General features: G+C 41.5%; 2 protein-coding genes across 3 annotated transcripts in view; both read left to right on the top strand.

Annotated features, from left to right (window-relative positions):
• The window catches only part of mettl15 (methyltransferase 15, mitochondrial 12S rRNA N4-cytidine), a 350,818-nt gene that overhangs the window by 302,835 nt on the left and 34,571 nt on the right, over positions 1 to 13,412 (top strand). The window lies entirely within an intron of this gene.
• tmem276b (transmembrane protein 276b) lies at positions 1,462 to 12,819 on the top strand. 2 transcript variants are annotated; one of them, XR_014568951.1, is made up of 5 exons: positions 1,462 to 2,227; positions 6,432 to 6,545; positions 6,942 to 7,079; positions 7,971 to 10,027; positions 10,064 to 12,819. XR_014568951.1 is itself a non-coding variant. In XM_083759871.1 (4 exons), the coding sequence occupies exons 1-4, from the start codon at positions 1,831 to 1,833 to the stop codon at positions 8,216 to 8,218; spliced, it is 897 nt and encodes a 298-aa protein (XP_083615997.1). In that variant the 5' UTR covers positions 1,462 to 1,830; the 3' UTR covers positions 8,219 to 12,819. The 2 variants fall into 2 exon arrangements, 1 of the variants encoding a protein (XP_083615997.1); XM_083759871.1 differs by having other exon boundaries at positions 7,971 to 12,819.

Genomic DNA, 13,412 nt, shown 5'->3' with positions numbered 1-13,412 from the left:
TACAATTCCAATCCCATATGGCTATTCCATTCCCATATTAGCTATACATAACTCAATTTTGTTGAAGTCATAAATAGGCATCATTAGGCCTAATCCCAATATGTTGCTTTTGTTCTTTATAGCACTGAATGTTAAGTCTGTTGTTGGCATGTAACTTCATAGAAAACATTACTACATGCCTCACCAGATTAGTGATTTTCTGAATCGCTGCATGCTTTATAAGGCAGTGGCTATATTAACTCATGTTACTGGTGGGAACCCACTGACACCTGGAACCCCCTCAAGGACTCCCGGGGGTCCCTGTACCCCACTTTGAAAACCACTACTTTAAGGACAGCTAAAACAATTTTACATAATTTATACAGTCCATGATTGTTTTCTTTTTGTCTCCTCCAGGCCGAAGGCATGGGGAGAGAGTATGTTTTGCACTCCGTCCGTGTGTCCATCCGTCCGTCTGTTACCAGCTAATCTCCGGCACCATTAACCCGGTCCATGCCAAATTTTGCACACACACTCACTGGATGCCAATGAAGAACCTCTGCCTCTTTCCAGAACGGCCTGTTATAGCGCCACCAGGAGGCCTACTTTTGAAAAACTATTTTTTTAATATTACTCCTCCAGATTCTGTCCAAAAATCCCGCAAATCGTTACACATGTCTCTATAGTCATGTGTTCAAGCCGGATCTGTCCGATATTTCATATTCCATCCTAATTGGCTAACATTGGCTTTCAAAGTTGGCAGGATTGTCCCATTTTGCAACAAAATGCCTCAAATCATGAATGCAGGGTTCAATTTATGTGAAATCTTTCACTGACTTTCCTACTAGGCTGAGGAATATATCCCACCCTTTTCACATTGGCCTGTTATAGCGCCACCAACAGGTGGATATTTGCAAAACACGTTTTTGGAAGATAATGCCTCAAATCATCCAATTGCCATCCAAGGGTAAGAAGAAATGGCACCCTTTTCACATTGGCCTATTACAGCGCCACCAGGAGGCCACAACCTGACCTGCCCTGGTGGAGACCTGTGCCTTTTATTTACTTAATAAATACTTTATCTATAGTTTATTTTCTTCCCTTAACTTTTTTTTAAAACAAATTAAATGGTGGATCTGTGTATGGTACAAAAGAGTGGCTCTTGTGTGTCCTGACTGAAAGCTGCGTGTGTGTGTGTGTGTGTGTGTGTGTGTGTGTGTGTGTGTGTGTGTGTGTGTGTGTGTGTGTGCGTGTGTGTGTGTGTGTGCGTGTAGCTATGTTGCCCATGAAAACAAGCTAGTTTGTATATTTGTATCTCTAAAGTGTATATTTACATATATTTCTGTAGGCCTATATATTCATATTTGTATTTCTAAAGTAATAAAATATTAACATACCGGTAGTTATTTAAAAATAATAATAATAATATATATATATATATACACACACACAATAGTTTTAACATGACATTTTAAGAATGTTTATGGTTTAACAGGCTACACACCGTCCGGTCTATCTCATAAAAGAAGAAAAACAACCTGGAGGAGAGAGCGCGCAACTACACTCCGTCCGTGCCTGACAGCATTGGTTATCATCCATCCCTCTCCTCAGCAGCACTCTCCTCCTGTACCATAACAGATGGTAGGAAAACATTACATCTGCTGGGCACCACAACAATAGACCGCGGCGTCCAGTCGAGGCAACACTGGCCTTCGATCATGCGTTCAGTTTCACAGACCTGCGTGAGGCTGTGAGTGCCGTGATTTATTTCACGGGGTACCACCACCACGGCCGCCGAGGAGGAACAATCTCTCGACTGTTTGGACTCTCCTCATCCATCGAGTGGGGAAGATGGCCGCTATGAAAATTTTAACCAGCACAGGGCTCTTCTTGGCGCTCTGTGCTTTAGGGCTGCTCGCAATGGCGATATGCACCGACCATTGGTACGAGACCGATGCGAGGAGACATCGAGAGCGGTGCAAGAACTATGCCAACAAACGGAATGACCCTGGCTACATCTACATTTCAAATCATAACCTTCCCCTTCAGATGCCTCCAAAGACCATAGAGAGGCGAGGGAATGGCCCAATTTCTGGTGCACTCATCAGGGGGAAACGACACTTTCTGGCCGCTGCATCGACCATGGAGTCCCACTGCAGCCGCCAGTTTAATTCCACCATCTCTGGGCTTTGGAGAAAGTGTCACCGGGAGGGATTCGACTTGGAAACTGAGGACCTAATATATAAAGGTAAACATGATGTGAAGCCTGTCTTGTCAGGCCGCGGTGGTCTCGCAGAATGAGTTCAAAATCTATAGCATATTGTTTAACGGGTCTGCAAACGTATACTTGACCACATGCAGGCCGACATTCGTTCATAGATCATTTTCTGCATGTGTTTATCTATATAGCCTATTATAAACTGTGAGTATGAGAATGTGTAGCATATCATGTCACAAGCGTATGGCTCATTTTGTTTGTTTTTTCTTCGTTTTTTCACCCCTTCCGCTGTCCATGGTGCTGAGCGAGCCTATTCCGTTGTTCACTATACTTCACTCACTCGTACTCCTATAAGGAGAGTGGCATTCTTCTAAAAGAAAATCAATGTTGTCATATAAGTTGTTTGCAACAGTCACAGGCTGAATTTCATTTTGTTATGTCTATAATGACTAAATGTCACGGAGGAAATGTGACATTCAGATACAATTATCGATAAACATCCGGTTGGTGCGAATTTCTATCTATACTGGGGATACACACAGTGTCGAGTCCTCTTCATTTTGTCATGATAACAATTAGCCTATTTACTCAATCACCATGATACTAATAATAGCATACTGTACATACAGTAGGCCTATGGCATTAGGAGGACAGCTTAATTTGCAGAGTTAAAATATGGGTGCAATTATGTAATTATTAGAAGTGTAAGCTATAGCTGTTTAACACAGATTCTGATACACTGACTCTCACCTGCTAAAGTCGTTTTCATTAATTTTACTATATATATATATATATACTGTATATATATATATACACACACACACACACACACACACACACACACACACACACACACACACACACACACACACACACCCTACAGTTCTTGAAACAACCAGTGCTTGACCAAAACAATACAAAAATTATAAATCAAAGTAAAGAAAGGATATGTCTGCACAATGCACATGCACAGTATGCTCTTCTGTGATTTCAACTAAAACAAACAATTTTTTAAATGAAATTGGACAAACTGGTTGCTTATTGCTTATTTGTTGGATATATCAAGTGAGGCTTGCGCCACAACCAACTGCATGGAAATAAGACATTTCCATGTAGCAAGTGCTAAAATTAGGAGTTCATAATAAAACAGACATGTGTCAGTTCATGACACACATCAACCAGATATAGTTTGGCAGGTCCAGTGCATCACATTGGCCTGCTGAATATGTAACATAGTGTACATCGAAACATTGTCCCATTCCAGACTTTGCATCCTAATGAAAACAAACACAGTAAGTTAGTCTGAGTTGCTCCAGTGCTGTACTTCCTAATGTATCAGTTCATCTTGCTAGTGGATTTAGTTTGGACTGGTGGATATTCAAGAGAAAACAATAAAATCCTTTAGTCACAAAAACCAAAGTATTTTGTTGTTGGTTTTATATCACAATACTGTATACACAATTTTGGTTATACTGTATATAACAAATTATAGAGAGACAGAAAGTCTTTGGAAAATGCACATTACATAGGAGAACAGTAGCCACCATCAGACGGAGCACTGCAGGCACCTTCCAGTTCAACTGTTGTTCACACTATTGACTCCATGCAACTGCTCTGTCAAATCTGAATCCAACAATATCATCAATTTAGCTGATGACACAACAGTAGTGCGCCTCAACAATAATGACACATCATACAGAGACAAGGTGGAGCAACTGGTGAGCTGGTACAATGACAACAACCTTATGTGTATGAAACAACGGAGATGGTTGTTGACTTTGGCAGGACATCAGTTGCTTCTCAATGGAGAGGGTCGGTCAAAAGCAAGAATCAATAATCCACAAAACAAGTGAAGAAGAAGTGGGTGAAGAAGAAAAGGGGAGAGGGAGACTTACTTAGACTTAGTTCCTCCCGTTCCTATTGGAACATTGGGCGACGAGTCCTCTCCATTTACTCCGGTCTCTGGCGACCCTTCTTGCTCTGTGCCAGCTGACACCCATCTCGATTAGGTCTTCCTTCGCTGTCTGTCTCCATGTCTTTTTTGGCCTCCCTCTCTTCCTCTTTCCACCTTCTGGCATCCAGTCCATTGCCACACTTGCCGGTCTCTCTCTTGGCAGTCGGAGTACGTGTCCAGCCATTCTCCTTTCATCGATGATAACAGACAGTGGTGCTACCCCTGCCCTTCTCATCACCTCCTCATTGGTGATGTGGTCTCTCCATGAGATCCTCAGGATGGATCTGAGGCATCTTCGGTGGAAGACATCCAACTTGTTGGTAGTGTTGGCTGTCTTCGTCCACGTCTCACAGGCGTAGGTCGCTGTTGGGATGACCACTGACATGTAGAGGCGTAGCTTGGTGGCCGTAGAGATGATTTTAGACGACCAAATGTTGCGGAGACGCTGAAACACTCCTGCAGCTTTGCCAACTTGGTTGTTGACGTCTTTCTCCACGTCTCCTGTGTTCGAGATGTTACTTCCAAGGTACGTGAAGTTGTCAACATACTCTATGTCATGTAGGACTATAGTGAGTGGTGGAAGGTGTTGGTATTGTCCAATGGTCATGGCCTTTGAGAGGGAGAGCAAGGAGAAAAATCTAACCGTAAAGAAACATCAAAGAGGTGTTATTATGGATCCCACTGCAGCTCTAGGCAAACTCCGCTGTGATTGGCCAGTAGTTTCTGTGATTGACAGTTCTCGTTTTAGCAACTATGCCTTAACCTAACCCTAACCTCAGTGAAACTATGCCTAAACCTAACCCTATAACCTCAGTAAAACTATGCCTGCCCGGGAGCCAATCCTAGAGTTGTGGTGGGATTCATAATCACGTGTCAAAGAGAACGGGTCCACATAGAATGGTAGTCAACATAGGGCAGAAACTTCACAGTTACAAATCCACATGGCAGGTCCACAGGGAAAGTAAAGTCTGCATAGAGGAACAGGTATGAGGTATGCAGTATGCACTATGCCAGCCACACTATACCGCTGTACTGTAGGTTCTTCTGCTCAGTGGCGGTGCAGTTTCCACACAGCCACTTTCAATGGAGCTGTTGTACAACAGTCTGAGGATACGGTGGCCCACTCTGAACGTCTTCAAGTGACAAAACCAGTATAGTCACTTTTCCTTGTTGTGTACTCCGAGGAACTTGAACTCACTGACCCTTTCCACTGCAATGCCAGTGATGAAGCACTGAGGGTCTGTGACGAGACGACCTCACCTGGGCTCTCGATCTGCAGCCTAAAAGGCACAGCAACACCTCATCCTCTACGAGTCTACGCCCTGCAGGGAGACTGAAGAAAGACAGTCTATATCACTGCCTACTTCACCACCTTCTACAGAGGCACTGGAGTGTCCTGCTTAACTTCATCATAGTGTGGATTCATTTGAAAACTAGATGGAAATCGCCCTGTAAGTGTGGAGCGCAGCCTGTTCAAACCGATCTGGTCTGCCGTGTAAACATGGCCTCTAGGGGTTCCTAGCTGGCCTTCCAGACTCTTATTGTTTCATTGAGTGTATTTCACCCTTCAGTCAATAATCTATGAAAATAATAATATTATTTATTATTAATGTTATTGTTAATTCCTGTAAATGAAACATAACATTACAAACTATCACTATACTGCATCTGCTGCATCCATTGAGGCTCTCAATACTTCAGTGATTACAATCTCAAACGTGTAACTGTTGCTATTGCCTCATTTTGCATTACAAGACAGACTGAACAATTTTTTTTTAATCATTTTTTCTTTTCTTTTCTTTTCTTTTCTTTTCTTTTCATTCGGTTAAAAGTTTGCCCGGCTCAAATGCATTTTATTTGAATCAATTATGTTTGGAATATTTACCTTATTTACCTTATGGTTTATAATATATATCCTAATATCCTTGAACTTGTGAAGTGGGTACTTTAAGTACATTTTGATTACCTGACTTTTACTTGTAACAGAGTACATGTTGTTCTATATTGCATTGTATTGAGACTTTTACTTGCGTTTACGTTTACTTACGTTTTAGGCTGTGATTCAGCTCTGCATATTCATTGACTTAACTGTTAACTGCAGTAACTCTCTCTAGTGCCAGCCTTGGCCCAAAATGTCCAGTTCAGTTGTTATTTAACAACAGCCCCTATAGCCATTAGCCAGCACTGGGCACTGCATGATAGTGGGTCTTTTAGACTGTTTTAGTCTTATTTTTAGTTTCTATCGTAACTACTTTTTCCATCTTTCCCTTGCTACTGTAGGATTAATTCAGAGATGCACCCCAGTCAAGTATCACTACACTTCCTCCATCCTCCCACGGAATCTACCTGTCAACATTACAAAGACTATACGACAGGATGAGTGGCATGCACTCCGTAAGTCTCAGCCTTCCCATCTGTCTTGGTGGAGAGCTTGTCTGAATAGGATAGACTCATAATAGTCTGGTCCAATCAATCTGTCACGTCTTATATCGGTGTTGTTTATCCTCAGATTCCTATCTGTCTCGTTTTCTACACAATAAAATCCAGAATGTTAGTTTAACTCAGAGGGTGTACAAATGTACCCATGATAGTTAATTTAACATTCTAGATTGTACAGTGTACTGTATGTCTGTTTCCGTCTGTCTAACGTGCTTGTAACAGTTCTTTGTTATCGTGTTGTTAGAATGTATTCCATCCAAACTAAAAGCCAGATCGACACACGCCTTCAGGGGACTATAGTGCTCCAAACCTGGGACGTTTCTCTTGAATAATGTTGATCTCTGCTTGTAGATCTACGCAGAATGACGGCTGGCTTTGTGGGCATGGCCGTGTCCATTATTCTCTTTGGCTGGATCATTGGAGTGCTGGGATGCTGCCAGCAGCATGACCTCATGCAGTATGTAGCGGGACTGCTCTTCCTCATGGGAGGTACAGTGAGAGCACATTCTCGCATTACATTGAACAGTGTGTATGTGTGCGTGCGTGCATGTGTGTGTTAGTGCATGCACTGTTTATACTGTATGCGAGAGTAGGGTTGATGGTGAGGCCACACACACACACACACACACACACACACACACACACACACACACACACACACACACACACACACACACACACACACACACACACACACACACACACACACACACACACAAATACAAACATACTCTGAGTTGGTTATGACTCAGTACACTAGGACCTGCATACTTTACACTAGGACCTACATCATCATCTTCATCATCACCTTTATTTATACTCGGAAATACAGTTGAGGGCAAGCCCTCATTTTCAATATAGCCGAGGTACATACTGTACACTAGGACCTACATACTGTACACTACGATCTACTGTACACTAGGACCTACATACTGTACACTACGATCTACTGTACACTAGGACCTACATACTGTACACTAGGACCTACATACTGTACACTACGATCTACTGTACACTAGGACCTACATACTGTACACTAGGACCTACTGTACACTAGGACCTACATACTGTACACTAGTGTACACTAGGACCTACATACTGTACACTAGTGTACACTAGGACCTACATACTGTACACTAGGACCTACATACTGTACACTAGGACCTACATACTGTACACACTGTACACTAGGACCTACATCAGGGTACCCCAATAGGCGGCCCGCGGGCCATTTGCGGTATTTATTTATGGTCAATTTGTGTGGGGTGAGGAGGGGCCAGGGGTCGCGAGACATGGCCAAAGCATTTCCAGGGGTCCCCAGACAAAGTCATTGAGAACCCCTGTTCTAAAGTACTTATTCTCTGTCCTCCTGGCATATAGGGACGTGCTGCATTATCTCCCTCTGCACATGCGTGGCAGGCATCAACTTTGAGCTGTCCCGCTACCCCCGCTACATGTACGGTCTCCCTGAGGACATTAGCCATGGCTATGGTTGGTCCATGTTCTGTGCCTGGGGTGGCCTCGGCCTCACCTTGCTCGCCGGCTTCCTCTGCACCTTGGCTCCCTCCCTGAGCACGCCCACTCGCACAACACCCCACAAGCCCAGGCAGGAGAACGGAACCGTGTGATTTGGACCGCAGAGGCATCGTTCGTTCGAGTGACTGACCTCACGGAGCGCACAAAACCACACTCTTCCACCTTCGTCTCTTTGACTGTGAAACAGTCTTTGTCGGAAAGCACCGTCTCACACCGCCCTCTGCGTTGCCAACCCTTCCAGTGTTCAGTGTGCCTGAGTTGTGCAAGAAGGAGTAAAACAATGATAAACTTCACACACCCTCTCCTGAAATCCATGGAGGATGAGCAGGGACACAAAGAATTACACTTAGAGGTTGCTGAGGCATGGCTCTCATAGCACAAACTAGACATTTTCTTTGTTCAAACATTTAATGCCAACTCAATGGCAGCCTAAAGGTGACTGTTTTCTCTCAAGGGGGGTTATCTTAAAATGGTGCTCTCTTAAATGCATAATGTCACATGCACATATTCACACAACGAATCAAAGCACATTACACACACACACACACACACACACACACACACACACACACACACACACACACACACACACACACACACACACACACACACACACACACACACACACCATTGGGACCCCCTCCCAGTTTCACTAGGTGAATCAAGAGCAAAACCATGTCCTCAAAACGAAACAAACAAGCTAAGATAACATGCCAGAGCATCCTGTCTGCATTCCTCTTTTAGTCAGGTGATCTGTGCTGTGTTTGTTATTGTTTGCAATGGGGGGAAAAAAGAAAGAAGAAAAAGATTAAAAAAATAAGCTGGCATTAAGTGCCCATTGTTAATCTTCAAAGTACACATACTGATATCAAGCATTAACTCCTGGAGAGACTTTAAACCTAATACCTGCTCCTTGCAGTAGAGCAGTGGTTCTCAAACATTTTAATTCCAAGGAACACGCATAACTCTTGAGAGGAACGGAACCAAATTAACTATTTGGTTCCATTTATATACTCGTGAGTTTCAGCCCTGTACAGGCACCATTTGGAACCTCGTCAACCCTGAGGGTCCCTGGACCCCACTTTGAGAACCACTTGCCGTAGACGGCCAAGAGCACAATATTGAAATACTGTAGGGGTGAAACACTAAGATAACATATACAGAACAAAATGTGCTTTGAAGAGCAAACTTTCTTAAAAGATTCAGTATGTACAAAATGCATCTCTACGTAGATTCAGGTCATTGTTTGTATAAAGTAGATCTTGAAAAAGAATGTTTTGTTTTTGTTTGTTTAGGGGTTACAATGGCAGACAGTATGGGCCTAATGTTTAGGGGTTACAATGGCAGACAATATGGGCCTAATGTTTAGGGGTTACAATGGCAGACAGTATGGGCCTAATGTTTAGGGGTTACAGTGGCAGACAGTATGGGTCTAATGTTTAGGGGTTACAATGGCAGACAGTATGGGTCTACGAAGATGTTTGTTTTGGGGTTACAATGGGAGACAGTATGGGTCTATGAAGACGTTTGCAGAATTAACTACTTTCAACCTGACGTCTCTGTGGGAATGTCATTATAGGCGAAATTTGTGAAACGTGTGAGCAAATTGGCAAATCTTTCAGAAATAGCAAAAATAGCAGATCTACAAGCTCACAACACGTCATGATATAACACATTCTGAGCTTGTAGATTGTTATTTTCACTATTTGTCGTGTGACAAAGTATATAGGGCTTAAGCTCCACTGCATCACAGATGCAACGATAACAGTAAAACATAATGCATCACTGCCATGGTATGATATATGCATTCAGTAAATGAAAGGTATTTTGTGGGTAATGTGCTGAATGAAGGGAGGACAAGTAACAGAAAGCTATGACATTCAAGAACTGCTGGTCTAGCTGTGAGACTATATCATGGTCTTGAACTGCTGGTCTAGCTGTGACACTATATCATGGTCTTGAAGAACTGCTGGTCTAGCTGTGACACTATATCATGGTCTTGAACTGCTGGTCTAGCTGTGACACTATATCATGGTCTTGAACTGCTGGTCTAGCTGTGACACTATATCATGGTCTTGAAGAACTGCTGGTCTAGCTGTGACACTATATCATGGTCTTGAACTGCTGGTCTAGCTGTGACACTATATCATGGTCTTGAACTGCTGGTCTAGCTGTGACACTATATCATGGTCTTGAACTGCTGGTCTAGCTGTGACACTATATCATGGTCTTGCCTTCAAAAGTGTTGTTTGTGGCCCAGGATAATAAACGTGCAAGGGAAAAATGTGATTTCAAGATTATGATACATAAAATGTGAATAAGATGATTCATTACACCATAATTTGAGCTTGAATGTTTGTCAGGGTTTTAGTTGTTCAATTATTGATATTTATGTATTTATTTTGTATCCATTATACAACTTTAAACATCCCACTAAAACAAGAATTGAGGGTACATTCTGAAATGTCAGACAGTGCTGTCCTTTTGCCAACACAATGTTTTTTTGTTTGTTTTTTAAGATCATTATTATTATTATTATTTGCTTTTCTGCCTTTATTTATTGTGTCAAGTGAAAGAGGGAGAGAGGGGAGGGGAGAGACATGCAGCAAAGGGTCGTCATGAACGGGACTCGAACACACGACGCGCTGTCATGCCAAAGCCTATTATGTGGCATGCGCCTGAACCACTTGGCCAGCGGGCGCCCCACAATGTCTTGTCTATAATTCAGCTATGTAAAGATGGGAAAGATGAAAACCGAATCAGAACAGGCCTGTTGGCCATATGGGGAGTCAGTGATATATCTTTGTATTTTTTATTGAAAGGATTCATAAGGGTTTCAGGATGTATTTCATGGCCCATTTATGAGCAATCAACATTTATAACAATTTACACATTTATCTAGCATGAATAATGATTACATAGCATATTTCAAAATAAAGTCATAGGCTATACAGTACAGTATTGACTGGATAAAAACCTCTAGAAATAGCGGATAAACATTAAGGGAAGATAATCTTTCCTATGACTTTACCTATGGCAAAGTATTTAATGGCTATTGCAAGTGGACTGGAATTTGTAAAGATTGGCATGGGTAACATGCTGGGTAAAGTATTTCTGCTCGTGAAATGTGACACAAGCACAGGAGAAAGGGTCCTTGCTATGAAATGACCCTAAAGAGTGCTGCTTTGTTTTACTAATATTGTATAGATTCTGAACAATTTCCCCCAGAAAATTACCATAGAATCATACAACATACAGTATATAAATGTGTAATGAAGTTATTTTAAATGTTAATTTTTCATTTGAGAACCACTCATGAAATTTAGCATATGTTAAAGAAGGTAGGAAGGCATTACCTGTATGTAAACAATGCTGTGTGTTATTTTCTATCATTCCATTATCATTATGCAGAAAAAGAGGCATTTTCATTTAACAAAAGTTTGTTCCCGGAGAAATATGTGACAGAGAGTTTGGAGACTCAGATTGGAGGAAAAGTGATGAAACAGGCATTTTACAGTAGGCCTATAAGAATTCTGTTGTATTTGTTGTACAAAGATTGTTATGGATTGAGGGTAAGTCAGTCTAGGCTTATACATGATGTGAAAATGTGCCAGCAACTAGGTCATAAACTGATATGTAATTGATAATGTGTTTCTGCTAATGTGCCGCTCACAAAATATAATTATGTGGGTTTCTATATGGATAAATGACCCCAAAGTAATAGGTACTTAAATATTACTCTGGGTAGTAGAGAGTAATGTTTATCTACAGGGTAAATCTTGATAAATTAAACATGCATTAATCATGTATGACTGAAGCACAATTGATCATATTCCTACGGCGGCCATTTTCTTCGGGGTGGATGCTTCGCCATGGGGCGTCCACCCCATGTGAAACACGGCAAGAGCAAAATGTCCACCGTTTTAAGGAGGTCAACAGCACACAACAAAATTTGTGCATATTGGTTGTGTCTTCCTGCTGTATCAAAATAATTGTGTTCCATCACTGCAGACCTTGATCGAGTTTCAACTGAACGTTTTTTCAAAGCACAAATTTGTATCAGAGTATCTCAGTGTTTTAAACCAGTGTTTCTCAATGTGGGGCCAAAAGACCGCCATGGGTCCCTGAGGGGGTCCCCAGCTAAATGTGTTATTATAGCATCAACATTTTTGTATGACTGGTTGGAACACCATAATCTTGGTACAGTAGCACACAGTAACAAGATTGCAAGTCAAGAATATGCTTACGGTAACACAAGCCCCGATTTTCTTTCGTCATACGATGGTGTCGTGGGCCGGAAAGGAAACAGCAAATCTTCTCGTAGATCTGCTGTTTCCGGCGTGTGACAGCGCCATGAGACAGGGCATTGTACTCTGTCATGTGACAGTGTTGTGCTATATATTATTGTACATCAGAGAAAGGGAAGGAATGGAGTCAGCACAATGTATCCATGTATGCAAAAAAAAGAAAAAGAAGAAAACATGTTCCATGGGGACCTTTGAAATGCCCTTGATGGCCTGCCCTGTACAATGCCACCTGTTAAACGTGGCACTTCTTTAAGTAGCACAGTTATTGTTTTCTATGTCATTTATACTGGTTCAATTCACTGAGGATGTTGTGTGCAGGGTGGGGGTGGGGTAAGAAAAAAAAAGAAAGACATCATTGTCTTGCATGAGATCATTGCAGTTAGTTTCTTTCAATCTATCAAAACGATGGCGTCCATTTTTTATTTTTATTTTATGGAAATAAAAAAAATGCAATTACTGTTCTAATGGGACTGCATCAACATTATGTGTGATTGTAGTTGTTTTTTTCCCTTAGCTATTAGCAGAGACAATGTAAATGGTTCATACTGTATATTTCACCTCTTAAATTGTTACAGCCTATGGTAAATGTTTGAGCCCAGCAAGTAATATCTGAAATATCCAAAATGACACTGAAAAACCTATTGACATGAACTGCTGTGTATCAGCTAGTACACGGTGCCATCTAGAGGAAAGACCTGGCTTTGGTATATCTATACTATATGGTCTACTAACCAAGCAATGGCTTTATGTCCCTTTTTTCGCCTTTTCTATTATTGCTAAAGATCTTTTTTTTTTTAAAGTAAAGTAAATCTAATAATTTCAGAAATAAAGAAATCAGTATTAAATAGGGCTTAAGTGGTTAATTCATAATGCATTATGAACAAGTGAGTTCATGTCAGAATATAAGAATCAGATTGTCTTATTTATTAAAATCATAAAAAATACAAATATAGATAATATAGTATACTGTATAAAATTA

This window comes from Protomyctophum parallelum, assembly GCF_964188405.1.
Source record: "Protomyctophum parallelum genome assembly, chromosome: 2".
NCBI classification, from domain to species: domain Eukaryota; kingdom Metazoa; phylum Chordata; class Actinopteri; order Myctophiformes; family Myctophidae; genus Protomyctophum; species Protomyctophum parallelum.
This window is presented reverse-complemented; position numbering and strand designations above follow the sequence as displayed.